The sequence below is a fragment of the Sabethes cyaneus genome, chromosome 3 (genome assembly GCF_943734655.1).
Source record: "Sabethes cyaneus chromosome 3, idSabCyanKW18_F2, whole genome shotgun sequence".
NCBI classification, from domain to species: domain Eukaryota; kingdom Metazoa; phylum Arthropoda; class Insecta; order Diptera; family Culicidae; genus Sabethes; species Sabethes cyaneus.
Window position 1 is genome coordinate 103,596,380 of NC_071355.1, and position 27,640 is coordinate 103,624,019.

Sequence of the window (27,640 nt, forward strand, 5' to 3'; positions counted from 1 at the left end):
GTATATTTCAACCCATCACTTCTCGGATGTATTAAATGCCTTTTTATACCAGTGTCCTTTATTTTCACCACTTCGAAACCATTTGTGCCACTCTTTACTCTTGTGGCAAGCAACACACGAAACGAAAAAGAAGGTAATCATTAGCTTTTCATTCGTTTTGTTCTTTTCACTCAACCGCTGATACACATATGTCAAAATCTGTTGTGCAATGCTGCCAGAAAAACTAAAAATTTTGATAAACAGTGCTGCCGAAACCAATTTTTTAAAACTCAACATTCGTGATTTGGTGAAAAGAAATTCAACATTCTTGCAATTTGCATTGTTCAAAAAATCGTATATAGTAAATTCTAGAGTCAACGAAGAAACTATATTTTTGCACCATTGTCACTCGTATTGGGAGTACTTTTGGGAAAAAATAAGAAAAGGAGGGGTATGATCTGACGGAAAACCTCTATTACACAACTCTGCGCCATCCTACCGCCTTGATCGCCTTGATGCCTTAACTCCAGTTTTCGGGTAGTTACAGAAATATTTTTTTTTGAAAATCTGGCATCTCTGGATCAGTCAGATATTTATTTAGACATGATGATACTATATAGTCATGATCGATGACTGATCATCAGTATAGTGAATGATCACTGATCAGTATAGTAATAGTAGAACGAATAGAACAAATAATGGTTTTTAAGCAATGAAGTATTAATTTTTTTACAAATGTGTATTAGGAAAAAACGTTTATAAGTGTATTTTTTAACGTAGAACGAAAGCTTGAACAAAATATTACAAAGTGCTTCAGAAATTAGTTGAATTAATAATCATGCCAAGAAAGCTTTTGAAATTCTTAATCCTGTTTGATAATTCTTCGTTGCTGTATTTTCCGGGGCAGTTCTTATCCGGAAGAGTGCTACTTGAACTGCAAGAAAACACACCCGTTTTAGGTATAACTGATTATGTTTGTAATACTAAAACACTTTCCACAATTCATATCGAACGCTGTAATGTAGCAAAATCATACGTATGCGACCTTCGGGCTTCGGCATGTATGACCAATGTTTCGCTACGCTATTGTATGAATACAGTTCAGTTTTTAGTACCTACCTATGTTTTGCACGCTGCTGTTCACATTCTATATTGATAGGTGTTTTTTGGCAATACCTACCAATATAGTAATTTGAGAAGATGTACAGTTGATTTGCAATAGCAGTTTTTTACACGACTGCAAACCCGCAACTGGAAATAACTATTGTCGCATATAGATATGAACAACTCCTATCGAGATTAGGTGTAACTTTGTAACAAACTTTAGGGGGTTGTAAACTTTCAGCATTAATAAAAACCTGCGATTCGAAGTATTAGTCACCAAATTACGCCACATGTTTCATGTCTTGTTACAGAAGGATTCTTTGAAAATGAACCTCAAAAATACTCATAAACCATGCTGCCGTGAATCGCATAACAGTCCCATTTTCTATGGAGTTTCCTATATAAATGGGACTGCTATGCGATTCACGGCAGCATAAAACTTCCACGGAAAAATGGTCATTTTTCGTTGGTTCCACCAACGCCCAACTGGGTTTGTTGTTGATAACAAGCATTGATTTCTTGATCAAATGAATATAATACATTACAGAATGACTTTTAAATAACAAGTTTTTATAACAAAATCTGCTTTGCGCTTTGTTCCCTGGGCGGGGCCTAACCTTGAGGATTGCTTTACCGCAACCAGGTCCTAGCGCTGGTGTATCTTTACATAAATGAAAGATGCACACTAATGATGCCAAATGTGATGACCAAAGGTATCGGTCAGTTGAATCAATTTAACATTCAATGTAGCCAAATGTTTGAAGATTCAACTTAAGAATCATGATTTTAAATTTTTTCTATTGATTCAGGCCTTTGGGTAAACGCCATCAGACTTGGCTTGGCTTACCCGAGTCGTGAATTTTAGTCTATCCAGGGCTCAAGTGGTTTTGTTTTTCTTTTTTTTACCGATTTTTCGCACTTGCGACAAAGTCGCCAAGTTTTACCTACCCGGGCGGTTGCCAAAGAGGGATTACGCTTGGTAGATCTGCTCAACTTTTTTCATGTTCTTTACATAGCATTATCATCTGGGATCTGGGATATATATGTCGTCTTGACCCAGGAACTGACGGACAATTACACAGGTGCTAAGTATCACTCATTTCTGCAGCTTAGTTAGCTCACGATCTAACAACCTCAGCACCTTTAGGTCTTTCAGCAATACTTTCGGAATCACTCTGGTTGCGGACAGCACTATCGGAGCTATTCTTAGGACCTCTTCTAATCTCCATAAATCTTTCAACTCCACTGCCAGCAAATGATATTTTACTATTTTGTGATCGTGTGTTGACTCCAAATTACGGCTCAGTGGAATGGCGACGTCAACAATGGTTACTATTCGTGTACCCTTGTCGTAAACCATAATGTCCTGTCGGTTGTGATGAATAAAAAGGTCCGTCAGAACGGTGCGGTCCCAATACAACTTGAAACGGCCGTTTTCTTAGGCTAGATCTGGTTTGTAGCGGTAATTTGGCACATTTTTCTTTAACAAACCACATTGCAGCGCCAACTTCTGGTGCAATATCTTTGCTATGTTGTTGTGGTGTTCGGTATAGGCTGTTTGCTGGTACTAGGCAGCAAGCTATCATGTGGTCGATGATTTCTTGTGATTGGTGGCACATTCGGCATACATCCTCTACATCCTGATGCCAGATATACCACCTACAATTTCTCGTCATAATCCCGTCTTGAATGGCTATCAGGTTGGATTCGACCAATAGAGACAGTTCACTGCAGGAGAGCCATAAGTTCGACGTGACCTTGTCAACATAAGGCCAGTTTAATTGGCAGGGGTGAGCACCATGTATAGCTTACTGCTTCCAAGACGTAATCTTATCTTTCATCGACAATAGATTGCATCTGAGGTCATAGTCTGGTTGCACCAGACGTAAAGCGCTCTATCAGCGTGTCGTGTTGCGCACTCTACGAAATATTCACGCATCTGACACGCCTGAGCAAGGCACAGTGCCTGAATGTCGACTATTCCCACACCCCCTTCTACTGTCTCCAGTGACGATTGAGGGTGGCGTATAACAACTTGCTTGAATTCTCGCCGACCTTCCTCTCAAGATCTTTTAGGTCAGTTTTGCTCCACTTCACTACTCAAAAACTGTAGGTCAACAGGGGAATGGCAAATGTATTCAGTTTCGTCCCCGCGTTGAGGAAAGGCTTTAGGATACAGTTTACTCGCAGCTTTATCTTGATATCGGAGTGGCGAATACTGGTGAGCTGCCTGAAACCAAGGTATTTGTACGATTCGCCATGAACCATATTCCTAATCATCTCCTCATCGTAGACCTCGTAGCCATCAACACTGATCAGCATCAATCAATCCCAAATTCCATACCGATATCGCTGCTTACTCTCTGCTTTGATAGCTACTCCTAGCCGTTCTGTTGATACAAAATAGATCTTGAGATCATTCATATAAAAGGTACGGGTCACATTTTCATGCTTGTCCTGGCAATAGTTAACCCCCTCTGTCCCAAGGGTATTTGGGAGATTTACAGTTTTCGGTCATTTTAATAAAGTTTTTAATAAAAAATTCGTAAAGTAAAACTATGCCGCTTACACAACAATGTTTTAAATACGTTCTGAGATAAAAATATCTATACTTAAATGCTTTAAAAATTGAATCGGCTGATTTTAGTATCGGAAGTCATGGATCACCTGTGCCACCATGGGACAGAGAGGGTTAATCTTATAGCAATGACCGTTTCTGTTAAGCGTTTTAAGCGTAGCGGGGGTTCAAAGCTAGGCAAAACCAAAGCGGGCTGAATGAATCCCCTTGGAAGCTACCTCGTTGAATCCGCAACGTTCTCCAGCTCAACACAGTTTTCCCATCACTAAGATGTACTGTCTTCCGTGAATCGCATAACAGTCCCATTTTCCATGGAATTTCCTATATAAATGGGACTGTTATGCGATTCACGGCAGTGTCCCAAGTGACAATGGTAGCTGAATTGCAAGAGCAATTACTGTTTACGGGTTGATTTAAGGCGATCAAAGATGCATAAAGTAAGGTGTAAAGAATATTTCCGCTCTCTGTTCTGCAGATGCAGATGGCGCGAATCATATGATGAGTACTTATAGACCAGAAGATAACGGGTTCAATTCCCGAAAAAAGACATGCATTTCTAACTAGCTTACTTATACGAATTGAAGTTATTCGAAATTAAGAATATCGCGTCCGACAATGTTCACGGCAAAATATTAATGACGCGTTCCATTTTTTTTAATTCAAAAATAGATTTTTTGGCTGCGTAAAGGTTTATGAGACTTTGATTAAGCGACTGGAAAAGCATATCAAAATTATTCCTCGTTCTAAAAATTGATTTTACAGCATTACGCAAATTGGCTATTAAAAAGCGCGGAAAGGCCTCTATTAAGTTCGAAAGCAGCCATTAACAAGACCGAAGCATGATAAAATTACCAGATGTAGATGTTTAGGAGCTACAAAAAGGTTTTTATTTCTAAAACTCAACCATAGTTCAGACACAGGTGGAATAAAATCAGCTATAAAATCGTTTGATCAACCTGCAATTGTTACTTGGGGTAGTCTACTGCCCTATCGCATACTGCAGGAACCTCACGACTACAGAGTCTATTTTATACACCTCCATCCAATATTTTAGTTAAGAACGTGTGAGGTATGAAGTCGTATGATTTCATTTTCCCGTAGTCAAAGGCCATACTGAGATAACTCTGGTTGTGCACCACTTGCCCAACAATGACTGCCTGAATGATGCCCTGATCTTTGTAGCCATGGGTATTCTTTAGGTATCCTTTTTGTTTCTTGTCTCCGAGTCGGAACATTCCATACATAATTACATTACTAAGTTTAATTCCGCTTCCCGATGTGTTCATCAACTTAGAAGGGAAAAAGGCTCTAACGATTGAAATGTGACATCTAATCATTTGGCCGTGGCCGTATTACACATCTGCAGCCACACACATACAACCACTATGAACACCCACATCGCACTACAGCCAATTTGTTTTATTTTGTAGACCTATCTAGAGACAGTGCAGGTCAACCCGTGTTCAATTGGCCAACATAGGCAAGTCCGTCTGGTATACCGTTGAAGGAGAAGGATACAAGTTGAAATTTATCCTTTTGGGTAGGGCCTTGAAAATCAAGCTGTCAAGCAGCTCAAATTCGATACCCCACTAAAAAAAGAAAAATACAATACACTCTATATATACTTAACGGAAATAATGTCCTTTAACCATGACGTGTAGCAATTCAATAACTATTTTAAATATCTGGCATTAAACAAGATTCAATTCACCCCTGGGGATAAAATTCTGTGATGCGAACCTATTCCCTCTGTTGATGTAGTATGGACAATAATTCGTTACTGAAGACCAGGTCCTTTGACCCCCCTATACATTCAAAAATGAAAATGAAAATCTGCTTTGCGTTTTGTTATAAACTTGGCCTCATTAGTAGTTATTAACTATTAAGACTCTCAGGTTACTAGAAAAAATCACGGATGACTATATCCGCAATAAGTTTTTGAAGAACGGGTATGATGATCAAATTCACTCTATGCAGCTGTTTGGTAAGCTTTTTGATGTGTATTGTTGCGATCGCAATCGCATTAACAGTAATAAGACACGCGGCGGAGGAGTCTTGATTGCTGTCTCAACCCGACTGATTAGCTTTGTTGATCCGACGCCGGTTTGTGAAACAACTGTGAGTAATAATCACAACACCAATTCGCAAAATTAATGTCGATGTAATTTATTTGCCCCCTGATCGACGAAACTCTCTATTATGTCCCGTTTCCAGTCTACTGACTTTTCATTGTTATTCGGCGACTACAACCAGCCGGTATTGCGGTGGATTCGAATGAACAATAATCTGCCTGCTATTGACTACCTCCATTCATATTTCGCCTGCCAAACCGGAGCCGGCTTGCATGGTTTCAACTTGCATGGTCTAACTCAAATCAATTGTGATAAATAGTAACGATCGTCTTCTTGATTTGGTACTGACTAACAACGTTACTTTGTGTGAGCTGTTTGAGACTGTTGACCCACTGATACCACATGGCTCTAATCACCCGGCACTGATTATAACAGTACACCAAACCTTGCAGGTTCAATTTGAAGATACTTCAGGCCCTTACTCGCTGTTGCTCGTTCCAGGAAACCCAGGTAGACCTCGGAAAATAAATAAACCTAGACAGTAGTGATTTCTGCAGGGAGTTGCCTCCCCACAGGCGACGCTTCCGACGGCGGGTCGCCGGCAACACTCACGGCCATCTCGTCCTGAATGATCTAGTATTACTACACTCAAGTACTTTTTTTACACGGTTTGTTTTTTCGAATATTGAGAAGGGGCTATTTAGGGACCATTCATTTATTTCTCAATACGTTTGAGAGAGGCCCGACATTCGTCACGTATTTTGTAACTGGTTCCTAAATTGCACCGTTCTTGAGTAATCGAAAAAAAAACAAACCGTGTAAAAAAGACTCGAGTGTATAGATAGTTTTTGTGATCTTGTAATTGATTAATGGTTTATGGAAGAGTCTCGAATTTCTCGAGTTCGATTGATGTTTTTGAGTTTCGCAAAAATTTCTGTTATATTTGTATGAGAGTCCATATCCCCCTACCACAGGGGTGAGAGGTCTTTAATTATAATAAAATAAATTCAAGACTCAAAAATCTCCTACATGCCAAATTTGGTTCCATTGGCTTGATTAGTACTCAAATTAAAAGGAAATTTGTATTTCATTTGTTTGGGAGCCCCCCCCCCCCTCTTAAAAGGGGAAGGGTTCGTAATACACCACAGAAAAAAATTCTGCCATCTAAAATTCCCACATGCCAAATTTGGTTCCATTTGCTTGATTAGTTCTCTAGATAAGATGAAATTTGCTTTTCATTTGTATGGAAGTCCACCCTCTTAAAGGGGAGATGGGTCATAACTCGCTTTCTAAAGAGGAGAGGGGTCTCAATTCACCATAGAAAAAAACTTGCCTCCAAAACCACTTACATGTCGAATTTGGTTCCATTTGTTTGTTTAGTTCTCGAGTTATGAGGAAATTTGTATTTCATTTGTGTAGAAGTCCCCCCTCTTAAAGTGGGAAGGGATCCCAAATCATCATAGAAAAAATTTTTGTCTCCAAAAACACACACATGCGAAATTTGGTTCCATTTGCTTGATTAGTTCTCGAGTTATGAGGAAATTTGTATGGAAGCCCCTCTCTTAAAGGGGAGAGGAGTTATAATTCCCCTTATAAAGAGGGGAGGGGTCTCAATTTACCATAGAATAAATTCTTGTCACCGAAAACACCCACATGCCAAACTTTGTTCTATTTGCTTGATTAGTTCTCGAGTTATGAGGAAATTTGTATTTCATTTGTACAGGAGCCCCTCCCCCCCCCTCAAAGTGGGGAGGGGTCCTAATTCACCATAGAAAATTTTCTTGCCCTCGAAAACCTTCACATGCCAAATTTGGTTCCATTTGCTTGATTAGTTCTCGAGTTATCAGGAAATTTGTATGGAAGCCCCTCCCCTCTTAAAGGAGAGAGGAGTTATAATTCCCCTTATAAAGAGGGGAGGGGTCTCAATTTACCATAGAATAAATTCTTGTCACCGAAAACACCCACATGCCAAATTTTGATCTATTTGCTTGATTAGTTCTCGAGTTATGCAGAAATTTGTGTTTCATTTGTATGGGAGCCCCCCTCTTAGTGGGGGGAGGGGTCCCAAACCATCACTAAAACCTTTTCTGGCCCCAAAAACCTCTACGTGCAAATTTTCACGCCGATTGGTTCAGTAGTTTTCGATTCTATAAGGAACATACGGACAGACAGACAGAAATCCTTTTTATAGGTATAGATAATCTTTTATGCTATTTTCTAGTAAAAACTGACTGAAATGGTAACTTTAACTAAAGTGCCCATTTCGCCCCGTATAGTGGTCCATTATGATCCGTATGGTTTTTGAACGAAGCAAAAAGTATCATTTTTTAAACATTCAAATTTGATGGCTGTTCATAGTCAATCAATATTCTAACATTGTTAATTTATCAAAGACATGTCAAAGTTTAACATTGTTAATTATCAAAGACGTAAGTTTATGGTAATTATTAGAATTTTGATTACGCGCTACATGTTTTATGACGGGTTTTGCTTAGGTTGCCCATATTGCCACCCTTACCACCCCTATTGCCAATGTTGCCACTGCCTCCAACACCGTCGCTGCCAATGCTAATTCTACCGATCGGGTCACTATTGTACCTGCTATGCCCGCAAGTTGTAATGCCACCGTAGTTGCAAATAGCCGCCAAATGGCCGCTGGCCCCTCAACTGCAACTGAAAACACTTATGCTGCAAATTTGACTACTAGTTCAACCTGCGCTGCTGCTGCTGCCGTTCCCGCTGCTTCCACGAACCATAAATACGGTTACGCTCCTACTGTTTCTGCTGATTCTGCTGTCATCGCCAATAATTTTATCCACAATACTACTTGTTTTTCTACTGCTACTGCTACCATCAATGCGCACGCTGACTACAACAACGCTTTAACAAATGTCACCTGGGTCAGCACTCCGATTACACCAAGGTGATCTAGTTTTCACAGTTTGTAGAACCGAAGTTCACGGAACGATTGGTTAGCAACCATCGACGTTGTTTATACATTCAACAGTTTCCGCTTTGAAAATTTCGGTGATCGTCAAGGGTAATGTAGCCTGCCGTAATACGGCCACCCAATCAGTCCGCTATTCGCTCCCCCAAATCTCTGAAGCAAGTGACTTAAGCGCCACCTCGTGAGATGGTCACTTGCCACGTTCAGGCTTGCCCGGTAAGAAACTCCGCGCCAGTGCGGGTCAGTTAAACAAACTCAAAAGGGGGGGAAACAAAACAGCAGACGCAATCCGCCAAAGGTACTCAGTCTACGAACGATAATGTCTCTAAAGCCTCAGAAGTTCCTTAAAAATCCCTACTATCAGAAACCGACTCGTATTTCTCATCACCGGACAAAACTCTGTACGAACAGATCACTGACCAGCTTCGAAAGTCCGAGTGCGGGGACTGTTTTCCCAGGCAGTCCAACCTGGAGTACTAAATAACAAAATCCAACAAACTAAGACGAACGCGAGACGTGAGACACCTTTAGACTATTTAAACCGCATCAAATATCACTCCATTAAGACAGAAACTAACAGAAACGTAATTTACAATTTTAACAATTTATTCTAAACGTTTAACATTTCTCTAACCTAGAATTTTTGAACTATTCTAAGATTTGCTTACGGGTCCCATAATTGCGTAGGTGGAGAATTCTAATGCGCCTTCAGCTATACTTTTAGCATGGCCTGCTGCTCTAAAAATTCTTCAGCGTATTGGCTCGCGGTTCGCGAGCTTTAATTTGCTATGATGGAATGTGTTGGCTCACTGTAGCGCTTTAGCGCATCACCCTGCGCAGGGATTTTATAGCGTACTCACGGGTTGTAGCGAAGATTCACACTACTCCACGGCGATGCTGCAATCCGGGTACTTCAGATTACTGCGTTTACAGCTAATCACCACTCCGGCGGTTTATGATGCGCTGGAATGCTATGCTGGCTTTCACAAAATGGCGGTGGTGGATTCACTCAGCATGGGCCGACTAGTCCGATCGACGGTGGTTTAGCGGTGCTAGAAACCTCGTATTCCAGCTGAAGGTGGGTCGAAAGTGTGCGGTAGAAGGGTAGATGAGCTTTGCGGCGTGGTTGTTAGCTTTCGCCGAGCGCTAAAAAAAGTTGAAAAAATCGAACACAAAAAGCCGTCGAACGGCTGTTCGACGCGGTGAGCCAAAGCCAAGAGCCAATTTTTAAATTCGCACTATTTACCTTTTGTATTCTCCACACTTGCTTGCAAAGCCTCCACTTAGTTTACTCCTGACTGCGCTATCCTGCCTAACAAAGGATACTTAATTAATTTAACTAACCTAAAAACATTCTCACTCTTAGCACAAACCTCGTTTAAAACCGCGAAACACAAGAACACACTACTCCGACTTATTCGACTGTTCAAATAGAAATGATCGAGGCGAGATTTGAAAGACCCTCAGATAGGAACGAGGTTTTTAAATTTGAAAGCGGAATTTTGTAACGAACTTCTGCGACCATTTCAAACGCGAACAAATCTCTCTTTTTCCCTCTATTTTTTATGCATCTAACCATTTCATTCCCCAGAGTTTATTGAACTTTCCTCGGGCTAATTTGAAGAAGAACATGGCAAGGAAGTCTACGCTTCGTGCTTCGAAATTTGAGTTTTGCGAATAGCGAATGAGCGGCTCTAGATAAGAGAAAACTCGGCTAACTTGTACGCAAGGTGTATGGCGTATGAGTAGCCAACTAACCATAATTTCTAGTGACACATACTCTAATTGCTAAACTTATCGAAACTACAGGAACAAACTAATTCAATGACCCTAATTGCTACAATAACCCATCGGGGGTGAAAAACAAATTTGAACATCAGAAAACCTCTCTTGACTAACCTTGGCTTACACCTCACCGAGCTATAGCTACAAGTAGTTATGCTGCCATTGATTCTGCTGTCATCGCCAACAACGCTACGTACTCTACTGCTGTCCAAATACATTAGAATCTCGTTTTACGTCCGTTCATTTTACGTGATTTCGTTTTACGTCACTTTTTTTACGTCCAAAATTTGAATTAACGTCCTCTCGTTTTACGTCCAAAATTTGAATTAACGTCCACTTTTTTTACGTCCAAAACGTGAATTAACGTCCTCTCGTTTTACGTCCGAAATTTGAATTAACGTCCTCTCGTTTTACTTCCGAAATTTGAATTAACGTCTTCGGGAAAGTTACTTAAATGACTGCCGTCTTCAAGATGGTATGGAAAATAACGCAGAATTGACTCACTACGTGGCGCTAGCGTATATGCAGCATTCTTATACAAGCTTTATCTTGCGCTGCTGACTATTTAGAAAGTTGCGGTCTTCGGGAAGGTTACTCAAATGACTGCCGCCTTCAAGATGGTATGGAAAATAGCGCAGAATTGACTCACTACGTGGCGCTAGCGTATATGTAGCATTCTTATGCAAGCTGTATCTTGCGCTGCTGGCTTTCTAGAAAGTTACGGTTTTCGGGAAGGTTATTTAAATAACTGCCGCCTTCAAGATGGTATGGAAAATAGCGCAGAATTGACTCACTACGTGGCTCTAGCGTATATGTAGTATTATTATACAGCTGTATCTTGCGCTGCTGGCTATCTAGAAAGTTACGGTCTTCGGGAAAGTTACTTAAATAACTACCGCCTTCAAGATGGTATGGAAAATAGCGCAGAATTGACTCACTACGTGGCTCTAGCGTATATGTAGTATTATTATACAGCTGTATCTTGCGCTGCTGGCTATCTAGAAAGTTACGGTCTTCGGGAAGGTTACTTAAATAACTGCCGCCTTCAAGATGGTATGGAAAATAGCGCAGAATTGACTCACTACGTGGCTCTAGCGTATATGTAGTATTATTATACAGCTGTATCTTGCGCTGCTGGCGCTCTAGAAAGTTACGGTCTTCGGGAAGGTTACTTAAATAACTGCCGCCTTCAAGATGGTATGGAAAATTCAAGGTGGTAAGGAACCGGCTGCACTAGTGTATGTTTTTTTGTATTTGCCATAACTCATGATCTTGGTTGTACAAGAAATTCCTTTCTTCGGAAAGGTAGTTTAAGTTACCGAACGGTCCATTCATTTTACGTAATTTCATTTTATGTCCGAAATTTGAATTAACTTCCTATCGATTTACGTCCAAAATTTGAATTAACGTGCAAGGGTTTTTGGGGCCGGGGAAGGTTCTTAGGATGATTGTGTATTTTTTATTCCTCTCTTTCCCGCTTGGTCAACCGTCCATAAAAATTCTACAAAATTTACACCCTTATTTTTCCATTTGACACTTAGGGAGCCCCGTTTTGAGAATGAGTGGTCGTAAAAAATCCCAACTTTTGCCAAGCTTTCCTTCTTTAATAATTTATCACTTTTGAACCACTGAATTGATTTTTATTATTTTGGTACCAAATATGGAGTTAAAGCTCAAGGTTTTCAGTGCCTGCTCAAACATTTAAAATATTTTGACGTAGGACTACGTCTTTGTTTACTATACTGGGACTGGGTAGCACTTTGTGAAAACGCGAATGCGAATAACTACTAAACTACTGAACGAAACTGAACGATTTATATGTCGTTGGATAGATAAAATGGCCAGCAATTTTATGAATGGGTAAAAGAGCAATTTTAAGGAGGGCGTAAGAGGGGGGGGGGGCTTCTATACAAATGAAACACAAATTTCCTAAAAATAAAAATAAGAAAACTTATCCAATTTAATTCTACTATGTGTATTTTATTCAATGACAGATATCTGTCATTGAATAAAATACACATAGTAGAATTAAATTGGATAAGTTTTCTTATTTTTATTTTTAGGTTTCGTATTCTACTAAGACGCTCCAAAAACTTCAGACAAATTTCCTCAAAACTCGAGAACTAATCAAGCAAATGGAACCAAATTTGGCATGTGAAGTTTTCAGAAGCCAAGAATTTTTTCTATGATAAATTGAGACCCGTTCCTTCTTTTGGAGGGGGGGCTCCCATACAAATGAAACTCAAATTTACTCATAACTCTAGAACTAATCAAGCAAAAGGAACTAAATTTGGCATGTAAGGGGTTTTGGAGGCAAGAAATTTTTCTATAGTGAATTTCGGCCTTTGCCTTCTTTAAGAAGGGGGATCCCATACAAATGAAATATAAGTTTCCTCATAACTCGAGAACTTATCAAGCAAATGGAACCAAATTTGGCTTGTGGGTGATTTTGGAGACATGAATTTATTTTATGATGCTTTGAGACCCCTCACCCCTGTGGTACGAGGATAAGGACTCTCAGACAAATAAAACAGAAATTTTTCCGAAACTTCCCGAAGACCGTAACTTTCTAGATAGCCAGCAGCGCAAGATACAGCTTGTATAAGAATGCTACATATACGCTCGCGCCACGTAGTGAGTCAATTCTGCATTATTTTCCATAGCATCTTGAAGGTGGCAGTCATTTGAGTAACCTTCCCGAAGACCGCAAATTTCTAGATAGTCAGCAGCGCAAGATTCAGCTTGTATAAGAATGCTACATATACGCTAGCGCCACATAATAGGTCAATTCTGCATTATTTTCCATATCATCTTGAAGGTGTCAGTCATTTGAGTAACCTTCCCGAAGACCGCAACTTTCTAGATAGCCAGCAACGCAAGATACAGCTTGTATAAGAATGCTACATATATGCTAGCGCCACGTACTGAGACGATTATGCGCTATTTTCCATACCAACTTGAAGGTGGAAATCATTTGAGTAACCTTCCCGAAGACCGCAACATTCTAGATAGTCAGCAGCGCAAGATGTAGCCTGCATAAGAGTACTACATATACACTAGCGCCACGTAATGAGACAATTCTATAATCCATACAATCCGACGAAAAGCCCTTGATCTGATAAACAACTTTGTCGAAGATACCAACGTTCTATACGGTCAGGATCACGAGTTATTCCATGTTGGAACCAGCACTTTTTTTACGTCCAAAACTTGAATTAACGTCCTCTCGTTTTACGTCCAAAATTTGAATTAACGTCCTCTCGTTTTACGTCCGAAATTTGAATTAACGTCCACTTTTTTTACGACCGATTTGATTTACGTCCCCCTAATAGTGGGCGTAAAACGAGATTTGAGTGTATCACAAACTCTAACCGTATCAAATCGCATGATGCCTACAACACCGCTTCAACAAACGTCACCTGGTTCAATGCTCCAGTAATAACCGCTTCGCAACAAAACCTGCAGCCGTCGTTTACTCCTCAACGAGTTATAGGTAATAGTGGAAAGTTTACTATTCTGTCCAATACAATTATTCGTCGAGCTAATGTTAATCCGTCTACTGATCTTACGCTTGCGGTTGGTGATTCAGTTGTTACTGATCACATTTGTAATGAAAAATGGTTCTTTTTGACACGTTTTTTGCCACACGAATCTGAACAAACATAATTAGCTATATTTCCCGCAAGGCCAGCTGCGGCTCTAGGAGCATTCGCTGCCACGAGCTAGTCAATCAACAGATTAACACACGTCCTCTATCTTTTATCTCCTTTAAATTAAGTGTACCTAAGTTAGTAGAGAGGCAAATAACCGATGCGAGTTTCTGGCCAAAAGGAGTATCAATTACTCCTTTTTTAGATTGCAAATCAAACTCCTACAAACGAATGACGCGATCTCCATCGCTCGTCTCTCAGAATGTGGTACACCGCCTTCGCTCCCATCAGGACCCGTTCGGCTACCCGTACCGACAGTATACACGACAAACAGAATCACCACTTCAACGTCGACTTGCACGGTCATTCAAACTCTTGCCTGGCTCACAGTCACAACACCGCAGGACATTCCAGTCAACTTTAGTTTAAGTCACGAGCTAATTGTTTATTATCAGGATTTAGGAGGCATTAATATGAGCATTTCCGATTATGCCATTGCTGTTTCCGATGCAGCATACGACATATGCATTTTTACCGAAACCAGGCTCAATAGCAATACTCTTTCTAAACAGATAACAGATGAACTCATCTACTCTCTCCACCAAACTGCATCGCAGTAGAGCAACTATGGGTTGCTTTTGCTTTGAGCAGCTACACGCTATACTTCTGTGTCATATATGTTTCACCGGATCGTGTGAATGACTCAGTTCTCATTGACCAGCACCTTAATTCGCTTTCGTGGATAACATCGCAAATGAACATCAGGGACAAAATCTTGGTGATTGGCGACTTTAATCTCAATTGCATTAACTGGACAGCAGCCGGTGATCGTTTTCTTTTTGCTGATCCTTCACGTTCTACTACGAATGGATGCGTTACTCAATTGCTGGATGGATATAGTACGGCTGGGCTTGTTAAAAACAATTATGTTCTAAATGAAAACGATCATATGCTAGATCTCTGTTTTGTAAATACAGCCCGGACTCGATTATCCGGGTGCTCATTTTTATTTTCAGCCCGGATAATCGAATCATCATTTTTGGTACAAAATTTTTTTGGTATGTCAAGTTTTTTGACTTTCAGGTATCAGAAATGTTCTATTTATTATTGCTCTATCTTCCCAAAAGTCAGAAAAATCCTTTCTTACGATTTTTTCCACTGATGATTTTTTTTGGTACAATATTATTTTTTGTATGTTATGTTTTTCAATATTTAGGTATTATAAATGTTTTGCCTTTCTACTATATAAATATATAGTATAAAGGTATAGAAATCACTCGGAAAACCGGAAATGGAAAAAAGGTCCTGCGGGCCGAATGTCATATACCATTCGACTCAGTTTCGAAAACTGAGCATTTTCTGTGTGTGTGTGTGTGTGTGTGTGTGTGTGTGTGTGTGTGTGTGTGTGTGTGTGTGTGTGTGTGTGTGTGTGTGTGTGTGTGTGTGTGTGTGTGTGTGTGTGTGTGTGTGTGTGTGTGTGTGTGTGTGTGTGTGTGTGTGTGTGTGTGTGTGTGTGTGTGTGTGTGTGTGTGTGTGTGTGTGTGTGTGTGTGTGTGTGTGTGTGTGTGTGTGTGTGTGTGTGTGTGTGTGTGTGTGTGTGTGTGTGTGTGTGTGTGTGTGTGTGTGTGTATGTGTGTGTGTATGTGACGCTTTTTAATCTCACTCACTTTTCTCGGAGATGGCTGGACCGATTTTAATGTTCTTAGTGTCAAATGGAAGTTCTAGGTGTCCCATAGGTCGCTATTGAATTTCATACTAATCGGACTTTTAGTTCAAAAGTTATGTATAAAAATACGAAAAATATGGGACTTCATTATCTCATAGGTCCCTCAACCGATTTGAACAAAATTGATTGCATATGAAAGGGGAGCCTTGCAAACCCTTAACTTCCAAATTTCATGACGATTGGACTTGTAGTTTGAAAGTTACATAAAGAAATGTGAAAAAAATAGTATTTGAAACATATTTTTGTAACATATAAGCATCAATTCAATGAAAAACATCACACATTTTATTATTATTTGAAAATTACTGCTGAGATCTATCAAACGAAACCGAGTTATTTAAAATCGGATGGTTCATTCAAAAGTTATTCAAACTTTAACATTTAAGCCCCGTATATTAAACCGTTAAAACGTGTGAAATCAAAACATATCAATCAAATGTTGATTGTATTCTATGTGTGTAATGTATGTATGTATGTATGTATGTATGTATGTATGTATGTATGTATGTATGTATGTATGTATGTATGTATGTATGTATGTATGTATGTATGTATGTATGTATGTATGTATGTATGTATGTATGTATGTATGTATGTATGTATGTATGTACGTGTGTATGTGATGACAATTTGCAATTTTTAAATTTGCATTGAAATTCAAGAAAAGTGAGAATTATGTCAATTGTCTGAAGTTATTGAAGCCTCTTAGTGGAATACGAACTCTGAAATTAAAGAAAAGAAAAAACTTTTACCGACTAAATTCCACTATTTAATATTTATTCGCGACAGATACGTATACGCTCTGAAATAAGACACTGATGAAGCCTGCACGTCGTAGGTGAACTACGTATCTGTTGCAAATAAATATTAAATAGTGGGATTCAATCGAAAAGTGTTTTCTTTTCTTTGATTTCAGAATTCAATTGTCATTTTCTTCACTTGCTGTTGCTCACAAAGCAAAAAGCGAAGAATAGCTGTTAATTTAAGCATGTAGGTATAGTGCCCAGGTAACCAATAAGCATTTCCAATGCAATTTTAAAGCAAGCCAATAAGCATTTAAGTTGCCTTAAATGCTATTTTGGCAAAATATGCGGCTACTTTACTGCTAGCCCTCTTATAGTGCTGACAATGCTTATTTGCAGCTAGTTACCAGCAAGAAGAATTTAACTAGAATTGTGGATGCCAATTTACAACAGTTATGCAGTTAAAAAGCTGATAAACAACAACCTGCAGTATAAAACGCCAGGGACGCTAATAAACGACTGATTTACTGCTTATTTTAATGCTTATTGGTTAGCTGGGTGGTGATAGGATTAAAAATACTGGTAAATTGATTTTTCCAAATAAATTTACACAAATTTCAAACAAATTTTCCGCATCAATAGATGCTCTCTTCAATCAATAGATACTAGAGCTTAGAAATGTTATATGAAAAATAGGAAGTAAACGTTGCACGGTAGTAATTTTGTAAGATTTATTTTCGTTAGTGACATTTTAAAGGACAGATGTCTTATGTCATGAATCATGTTTTAATAAATAAATCAAAAATGACAAGCACTGGACATCATATCGATCATATTTCCCATTCTCAAGCATGTTTATGGCGCAACTTTTGCACTATTTTTCGACCTCATCTTGTTTTCCTAGCCCTCTAACGGGATACATTGGAAAAACGATGCGATCAAGCTAATGACTATCTTTTCATGAAATTACATTCAAAAGAAGCTTAAGTTTTGATTTCCATGCAAAAACAATTATCTGAAGGAGCGCCAGCTAAGAATAAGTTCAATTTCTCTTTTTCATATCTAATGCTTTATTCAGTTATTTTTTCTAATTCAGATACCTATATTGCAAAATTCAAGCCAAGCAAACTAATAGCAAAATTTTGAGATTATTCATTTTGTTGTAGATTTCCTTTTTCTTCAAAAGCGAAGCATAATAATAATTTTTCTGAACTCTTGTTTTTCAAAGATGCTAACTTTTGAACGCATGGCATTAATATCAAAATATCAAAAAATCTGCTATAAACACATATTTCATATTGTCAATTCAAAACAAGTTTCGTATGTGGCTCTGAAGCCCAAAAGTTAAGGCCGTCTGTAGACCCGTTAGAGGGTTAATTTCTAATTTTCTATATATATTCATTGAAGTCTGCAAAAATTATCTTTTGTGTCTACATTATTTTTCTATAAATCACGTAAATATTATAAAACTAAATAAGGTGTTCATCAAGTAACAGAAATGACGCTTACAAGTATTTACGCACCCAAGGAAAGAAAATATAATTGCTCTACGCGATACGTTGTGAATTATACTGGCAAATGAGGATTTTGAGGAATACGGAACGGATATTTAAAAATATAGTCAAGTTAATTATAGATGTATGTGGGAAATTAAATAATGATTATTGCGGCAGTAGAAAGGCTAGGTCACGCCGCTAGGTGGATAAATTCGGGTTTTTTTTATTATTGATCAATCGCCCGTAAAGTCATAAAATTGCTTTTTTGCAATTTTTTTACTGATGATTACGATGATGATGATGATAATGATGATGGTGATGATGATTTTTAAGTAAAAAAGTTGATTTCATCATCGCAGGATTTATTTTTGTTTTTTTTTTCATCAATAAAAGGGATATAAGAAAGGAATTTTGAAGCTTTAGGGAGGTTAATCAAAGCTTGTCTAGTTGGAATCATCATGTAGCATGAAAATTATAACATTTGGGTTTAAAACAAATCAGTGAAAAAAAATTTTTTTTTCACCCGGATAATCGAGTCTAAAAACCCGGATAATCGAATCCTCGGATAATCGAATCCCCGGTTAATCGAATCCCCGGATAATCGAGTCCGGCCTGTACTGAGCTAGTTAGTGAGCAGGTTTTTATCAATCGTGCTCCCAGTCCCCTTGTTAAGTTCATCCGGCATCATCTAGCACTCCATGTCTTTCTTCATAAATTGACGCCACTCGTATACCAAGATACCACAGAAGATATAGCTTATAACTTTGGCAAAGCAGATTTTTTGAAAATGAATGAATATCTTTTCAACATTAACTGGGGCTCAATACAATACGATTATGATGCTTAGTCAGCAGTTCAAAATGTTTCCAACATTCTATTGTACGCTATCGATCAGTTACCCCAAATGATACGTCAGTGTACCTCCACCTTGGCCAAATCATACTCTGAAATCTTTAAAAACCACCAAGAGACTAGCGCTCAGAAGATTGTCTAAGTTTCGTACAAATCCACTTAAATACCATTACATCTCTTTAAATAACCGTTACAAGCGTTTAAATAAGCTAGACTAATCTAAAGTTTTTTGTCTTGACCTTGAAATGCGGTCATACATATATATTAATATTTTTTTGAAATGATGGTTCTACAATTGATGAAGGAACGGTAGGGGAAAGAAATGAAAATTTTTTGTTATGTGAAGGAGGGGGAAGAGTGGAAAGGTGAGGAGGGGGGGGATATTGGTAGCTATGCCTAACAAGTAGTCGTTTTGACTCCTACCTTTTGTCCAATGCTGGAAGGTGCATGAGTCGATCCTGGCTATAATCTGCGATTATATCCGGAATCGAACCTCCCTCCCATGGGTAGGTGGTTTGACGCGTACTTCGGCCAAACGACCTAAAAATTCTTAGTTCCGCATGTAGAATGTTTATAGTTTAAGTTGGATATATGTGTAGTATGTAGTATTGCATAATTTAGCTTTATGTGTAGCATGTGTCTCGTAAAGCGGAATGGAGCGAAATCGAACGGATTTGATTTTAAATTCAATCCGTTTGGGCCGAAGCACCGGGAGGGCTTACTCGGTTCCCTAGATGAATTGCTGGTATGCACAGAAATTTCTCTAGAAAACTGAAACCAAATCCTACCCACCATTCATGAGATTTTGACTTACTCATGAAAATTAAAATGTATCGCTAGTTAGAACGAACGAGTGTTCAAAAATGATGTGATGTCTTTATTTGCGTAATCGAGACATTTTCTATGAGATTGCCATAGAATTTGTGGCTGTTATGCGATTATGGACAGCACAGCACTGAAAAATATACACACACGTACATGTATACATGTGTATGCATGTATGAGTGTGCATGGGTGTATAGGTACGAATGAATATATGTTTGAGTGTTCTATGATGAGTCGGAAATCCTTCTTATACCTATGCTGCCACATTACAATTATTAATGGGCAGGAAGTTATAGTCAGTAGATGTGTTTCCTGTATCAGTTTCCTATGCTATTACTATTATTACTAATATTGCTATCGTTGCTGTTACTGTCACCTCTATTGTATTGTTTTGGATGTAATTATAATTTTTTTTTTTTTCTTATTTCCCTCCTTTATTAGAATGATTTGCATGTCTTGTGACTAACCGCGTTAACGGTATTCAACTAACAACATAAAATGATCATGTATGACGCTGTTTGTCTCCCAAGGGCCTTCCTAATGCTGATGAGCCTCTGTCGGAGAGTCCATCAAGTCGAACGGTGGCAACTCACCGGCGGCCTGCTCCTCTCCATTCTTGCGGCTGTCGTCGCGGTCGGACTTAGTGGATCACTCGAAAAGATTTATAGCCTCGATATATATCTTGTTCTGTCCATTGCCCAATGCTGGCAGACTTCAACTGAAATTCCATTTCTAACTAAATCTTTTTAGAGTTAAAACTTCTTCAAGTAAAAACAGGTATTCGATTCTTTGGCTGATTCAAGCGATAGCGAAGGGCTGTCCTCAATCATTTCCACTTCCTAAAATGGGGTCATAGTACATAATATATGGCCGTGGTATGAGGATTTTTTTTTCGATTCTATACCATCCTCACAGAATTATCAACGTCGTTAACATCTTATTAAGTCTTGCTTTAGTGGCAGCTTCCACTTAAGACCTAACACGGCATATATACATATCTCCAAGTGAAGTTCTTTTTGATCCACCTCATCCCTTCTTAGTTACAGAATCATTTCAATTGACCACGGTCTGAAGAGCATACCGACAAATCGGTTGACTACCGCTTCAAATATGCAATTAATGCCACCGGGAATAATACGAGCGAGTACCAGTCCCCATTACATCGCATCTGCTCTATTTTTCGGAAGTTCAAGTAGTTTTTCGATAGTTCTGAGCGATAATATTGCTCTTGAATAATATTCCCCCCAAATATTCGAAAATTTACGCCATCAGCTACAATACTGCAAAGATGGTAGATAAAGAGGCGGCTGTGGTTTTTAATGAGCATAGGTTGTGGAACAGCGCTGGGTCAATCGTGATGACATGGGTATTTGGGAGATGAGTAGCGTCCAGCCTAGCGAGTAGTTAGTCGGTAGTAGCATAGGTGATGGACAGACATAGAATTCTCGTGATATTACTAACTTGAAAATTGCAATCAACATGTTGACTAAAAAAATCCTCTTTTCTTTTCTTTTCTGCCTGATCTCTATCGCTTCTTCTCACGGCAACAATAATGTTGCCGTGAGGGGAGGCAAGAGACCAGCCACAGATAACCACACTGGTGACAACGATGGAGAGGACGGCCGGCGTGGAGCCTGCTTCAGGTTTAAGATTGACTACGAACAAGATGAGGAAACAAACAAAGGAAGGAGAAAACAAGATAAGTACAAGCCATCTTATGCTATATTAACCAAGCACACAATTATATCAAGCCAAGTTCTGTCACTCTTCTTCCGCCCATTAATCCATAATCACCAATACATTATGGAGCTAGCGTAATCCGCACGGATTCTTTTAACATTATCACAACCACCTTATCTCAGCCCTGGACAGACTTGGCTCTAACTGCCCCACCTTGTGCTGCAAACAGAAACAGAAACAGATTATATCCGGAATCGAACCCACAACACCCGCCAGGGCATATGGTTCGCTGGTACTTGTACCTTTGAACAATAGAGGCGCTGGACAAAAGGAGACTGCAAAACCCACTCATCAAGATAGCGACGCGTCTGGTTGGGTTATAGACACAAATTGTGCCTCTTCCTACGTCTATTGTAGATTACCACCGAGCGAGAAGTTTAAATCTAACTGGGTTTTACTGGAAGGACGACGACACTATGCAGGCCATTACGCCTTGCAAAGTATTGCACGTGACTTTGTTCGTCTGTCAGCCATCGTTTCAAAAAAATATTAATATATATGACTGTTGCCGGCATATGTGAGCTTTCCCGCAAACAGTTTAGCGCAGTGAAACCCTCGATTATCAAAAAGTCTGGAATACTGTGCAAAACGTCCCGTGCATGGCTACTGTTGGATGTCACCCAACTATAACTGTTCAAGCGGTACTCAATGCGTGCTCGAAGCTTAAAAGTTCTACAAATCCCGGTCCTGATGGCATTCCGTCTATTATACTGAAAAAGTGCTGCTTAGCTCTTTGTGCTCCATTGGCAAGCATTTTCAACGTCTCTCTACTTTCGGGCAATTTCCCTACTGCATGGAAAACCTCATGATTTTCTGGTGCATAAAAAAGGTTCGAACCAAAACGTTTCCAACTATCGTGGTATAGCTTCTCTTTGCGCTGTTTCAAAGCTTCTTGAGCTCATTGTTCTAGAATACCTTACCTACAGTTTCTCTAACTACATTGCCGAAAACCAGCATGGTTTTGTATCCAAACGGTCAACTTGCATCAACCTGATTTCCTATACATCTCTCATCGCTCGCTCAATGCATCTTCAAGTCGACGCAATATATACCGATTTATCAGCGGCCCTCGACATCAAATCGCTATCTCGAAACTTCAGAGACTTGGATTATGCGGCAAAATCCTGAAATGGTTTGAATCATACCTTACCGGTCGAATAATGCCGGCCAAAATTGGAAATACTATATCTTTGTCTTTTTCGGTCACATCTGGCGTAGGGAAATTTGGACACCCTAAGCAAATCACCTATTATCCCAAAATCTATGCATCAAAACTCAAAAAAGTTGAATCGTATATTGAGATTTACTTGTTTTCTGTTTACCAGCGAAGTTTAACAATTGTATCTAGCTTTGTTTTGCTAAAATAGGTTAAAATAAAAATAATGATTTTTTGGCATCAAAATTTTGTTTGGGGTGATATGGACACCCACTGCACTGGGGTGAAATGGACAATGTGTAAAAAACGGTTGTTTTCAACGAAATAACATACTGAGGCTCATTGCAGATAACTTAGGAACACATATTAACTAGTAATAGTGTTTCGCACTCAATTCCGTCTATCTGAGTGGAAGAGCCAGTTCATAAGTTATACCAATATCACTTTAGTTTTTTCGCAAGTAAACAAAACCTTACTTCGAAGAATCTAGATCTTATTTAAAGTCTTATTCGCCATTTGTCACATGCAAGTGCTCCTGCATTAGTTCCTGGTGGTTCAGAGAGGTGGTCAAACCTAAAGCTGAAGATATAATGACAGTTCGAGTGCCTCAAAAATCAAAAATTTCAATATGAATCTGAGTATGAGTGAAAATGACCAGAGAAATATTTCGTTCAGTCAGTTCTCAAACACATCGAAACCCGATTATTAAAATCCCTGACTTTTGTTGTGAATGTTCCCTTTGGCGATTGGCGAAATTGCAAATACTATTAAATACTCAAAATCCATTCTTGATTGTCTATAATGATCTTTTCGGTGGATTCTTGCTGCAACATCACATGCACATCTCTTTTGTACTTTTACGGTATCTAGAGTTAATGAGACCGAAGAAATGGTTTAAAATCAACTGGACCATTTCACTCCAAAAAAAACTGTCCATTTCACCCCACACAGCATACAACAATATGAGTTTAAAAAATTGGATTTATTTTTATACAATCTAGCTATAATTTTCTATCAAACAGTTTCTCTTATGCAGCCAAACAGAACTGCACTGCACAATAATTTGAAAAGTTTGTTAAATCACTGGAAAAACCTTAAAACCTAGAGCATCAAAATTACATTTGGTGTCGTTTTAGGCAGTTGTTTTGTTTACATTTACATTTGGCAACACCTGTCAAAGTTAAGCCCAATTTTTTTGCGTTAATAATGGTGTAAGAAGATAAGGAAGAAGTTGAGAATAATGTGAATGCAGAGAAACAGCTACTTTCCGAGATAAAGCACCTGTCCATTTTACCCCAGGTGTCCAAATCACCCCAAACGACCCTATGTATAGCTCTATGGCTGGTATCCTTTGCCTCCGACAGTGCAAATAGTATTTAGATTTCTTAATTATGTAATTTATCAGCGTATATATCATAGTTTTTCTCTCAATGTAGGCATTGATACTAAACGTATCAAAAAAACTTCATAAATATTTTTCACTAACAGATTGAAAAGACCGCGATTGTCGTAAGATAAGCGTTGGTATCTGTCTCGATAAAAAATAGATAGTAAAGCAACAAGCTTTGTATTATGTTTTAAAGACATTTTCTAAAAAAATAGTTACACAAAATTGTGTTTTAACGCTTTGAAACTGAGCAACAAACTGTGCCTGGGCAGTTAGCGATGGATAAAACGAGAACGTTAGCTACAGTAAATCATAACGTTTAAAGAAATTATCTTTTTTTTTAAAAATAACACCTTTACCATTTTTGCTAAAAACTTTGTGCATATGTGTATATTGAATCGAGAAATTTCGAGAGTTAATTACCAGTCCCAATTACCCGCGTTATACAAATATCGACTGTATATTTTGTTTTGTATTGCATTACATCAAATGTCAGGCTAGGCAATCAACAACTGTGTACTAACGCAGGCTTAATCTTTTCAACAAGATTTATGCCAGATACATGTTTTCGTAACGCTCGGTTCATGTGTTTACGTGAACATATGCCTCATCAGAATATAAAACTTTCAGAACAGAATATAAAATAAATCAGAATATTTTCAAAACTTTCAAAACAGAATATAAAATAAAACAGAATATAAAACAATCACTGATCAATGGCTAATGCTAATGAGAATAATTAAGTCTATATTGCTGTTTCTAATTTCTATTGCATGAAAAAAAACTTGTCCACGTGGACATTTTCCGTACCCCCCCCCCCCTTCCGTGGACAAGCGTGGACATTTTCATACCCCCCACCCCCTCTAAGCTGTCCCCATGGTATATGGATGGCCCCTTATAACCAAAACGGCTGAGACTTTTTTTCAAACAACTAGAAGGATATACTTTTCAAATGGATTAAAGTGCTCGTTGGTAGCTAACATCAAAAAAATTTTATAATGCTTGGAAAAAAAGTGTCTTAATGTAAGCGTCTTTCCCCTACTTCACATAACATAAAATATTAAAATGGAACTTACTGCCTTATTCAAGTAATAAATGTATCCTTCGTAGCACAATTTAGTTTTTCCTTTGCACGTTTGAACAAACTTCGATACTGCAGATTCATCGAAACCAAAGAAATTTTCTTTATTACTTCCAGACATTTTAGTTTCGAGTCTTGACGGAAGAATTAATAATTTGGTATGAAAAATACCAAAAATAACAAAGTGCCATAGATATCCATAGTTACTTAGTTCCATAGATACGGCAATTTTTTAATTTTTTATAATCTGTCATAACGGCATCAGCTTACTATAACTTTATGTATCCTAAATAATACATCATAGTTTAACTGAGAAAATGAAACTAATAGCTGATAAATAATAGGAATATGAATAGCAAAAAACAGAAACGATTCCTGTAGAAGAATCAAACATTCTATCATGATTCTAAATCATCTAGGAAAAATTGTTATATATAGGGTAAATGTATTATATTTCGCCCCCTAGAACCTAATTTCCAATTAACTTTGAGAATTTAGCTAGCTTAGTTTGGATTTTTTTCAAATTTATGTTACCAATTATGGTCAATCAACGTTTTCTCAACAAGAATTTATGATTTTTATCATTAATCGGTCACGTTTTATTATTGGAATTGGGCATTTAAAATCTTCAGTAATGATTTAATCTTCGCCCCCCTATATTCTATTTTGGTCCCCGTATGTACTAATTTCCGTCCCCATGCGGAAAGACGCGCTGTAAGTTGTTTTTACATAGAAATATTCAAATTTAATTATTTTGAGGATTTCTGGACCTTAATATGAATGAATAAGACTCGCCTTTTTCCCGATATTATTCGATTTTTGCACCGCAATTGCGATAGTGCTTCCATACATTTCCAGGGGTTGTCATTATTACAGGTTGCATATTTCCTGGGTCATTTGTAATGGAATAACCTATATGATTTTGAGAAACTATCACTCGCAAAAATTTAGTTATTTTGCATATTTACTTGCATTTGCATTACTAACATATAAAATAGGCGATAAAACATAAAATCCTACTAAATACAGGCAGCCACTAATGTTTTACTATGATTTAAACACGGGGACGAAAGACTAAAACATCAAATTTTTGTATGCTATTTTTCGCCCCCTTTTAAAAACAATAAAATCTCTCAAACTCACCATTATTACGCGTTAATGCACTTTAAAATGTTTTTTGTGCTATTTTTAAAAATATCACAGATAAAACATATCATAAATAGCATTAATTTATACTATTTCCCAGTTTTCGATTCTATAAAGAACATCCCGACAGACAGACAGAAGTCCATTTTTATAGTCATAGATATCTTTCCGGTCATGTTTGGATTCAGCACCGTTTCACCTTAAATAACCAGCAAGAAAACCCGAAGAAAAGTAAATAAAAGAAAGTTGGGTATAGCTGGAAAGAGCTAGATATGGTGAAATATTGTTTATTCTTTTCAATTCATTTTCAAATCATAGATTTCAATTCCTTTAATTAAACCAAAATCTTCTTTTTACAGGGCTTCATTTTCATGTTGTAGGCGAATGTGTGGTTCGAGTGAGATCGGGTCGGCATGACCGATCATACGACAAAGAAAATTACATTGATTTCAGAATGCGATTACTAGGTGATAGTGAGCACCAGGGCCCAACTGTCTTGTCACCTGGAATACATAGTTTCCCATTTAAATTAGGACTTCCAGTAGATTTACCGTCCACGTTTCTTGGCCGGTATGGCTGGGTTCAGTATTATTGCAAAGCCGCTCTACGTGAACCGTCAGGATTAATACACAAGAACCACCAGGTTTTTATTGTTATGAATCCAATAAACCTTAACACCGAGCAGCCATATCTAGCGGTAAGAATTTTAACCAGAATTTTACAATGCAATCAACCGATACTATCAAGCGAGAAAAGTTGACTGAATTACTCGCGGGATTACTTAACTATAATTATGGTACAATGGTAATCTCTCACTCTCATAAAATCTCAGAAAACCTTTGAGAGTGTTTTGAACCGAATCAGTGCTTCATCGATGAATAATAATATTTAATCTATGCTATGCATTTATTATGTGTATTTAAAATAATTGCTACTAATTATTGCAAATTGTTTTGGTTAATGATTTTCAGCTAAATAAAGGGTGTCCCACATCAAATTGCATCACGGAAAAACGCTGTAGAAAATTCCCTAGTTGATTGATCCTTTTCAAGTTTTCAGACAATAAAAAGCAAAGCCTTTTGCTTAATCGTCTTTTTAAGACCCTTCTTTATCGACAGATTTCGCGGCCGACTGTGAGTACAGAACAGCTACGAGGCCAGTGCAACAATCCTACTGACTCTATCTAGCAGCACCGCCTAGCCGAAATTCGAACATACGACGGCTGGCTTGTTAGACCAGCATCGTACCTCGAAGCTAACTGTGCGGTTCCAGACATTAAAATGTAACCCTTTAGTACGCTTTTGGAATTTCTATTTTATTCATCTTCAATACCATAAACGTATGCTCGCTCTTTACGCTTAATTCCACTCATA

General features: G+C 38.3%; 1 protein-coding gene across 2 annotated transcripts in view; it reads left to right on the forward strand.

Moving 5' to 3' along the window:
- Positions 1–701: 701 nt before the first annotated feature.
- The window catches only part of LOC128743286 (arrestin domain-containing protein 4), a 79,673-nt gene continuing 52,734 nt past the window's right edge, over positions 702–27,640 (forward strand). Inside the window, exons 1-3 of one of the 2 annotated variants that reach the window (XM_053839835.1) lie at positions 702–938; positions 26,627–26,734; positions 26,801–26,964. In XM_053839835.1, the coding sequence (XP_053695810.1) occupies positions 818–938; positions 26,627–26,734; positions 26,801–26,964 (393 nt within the window). In that variant the 5' untranslated portion in view covers positions 702–817. Of the gene's footprint in view, positions 939–26,626; positions 26,965–27,640 lie in introns of both variants that reach the window. The other variant, XM_053839834.1, reaches the window with a different exon arrangement.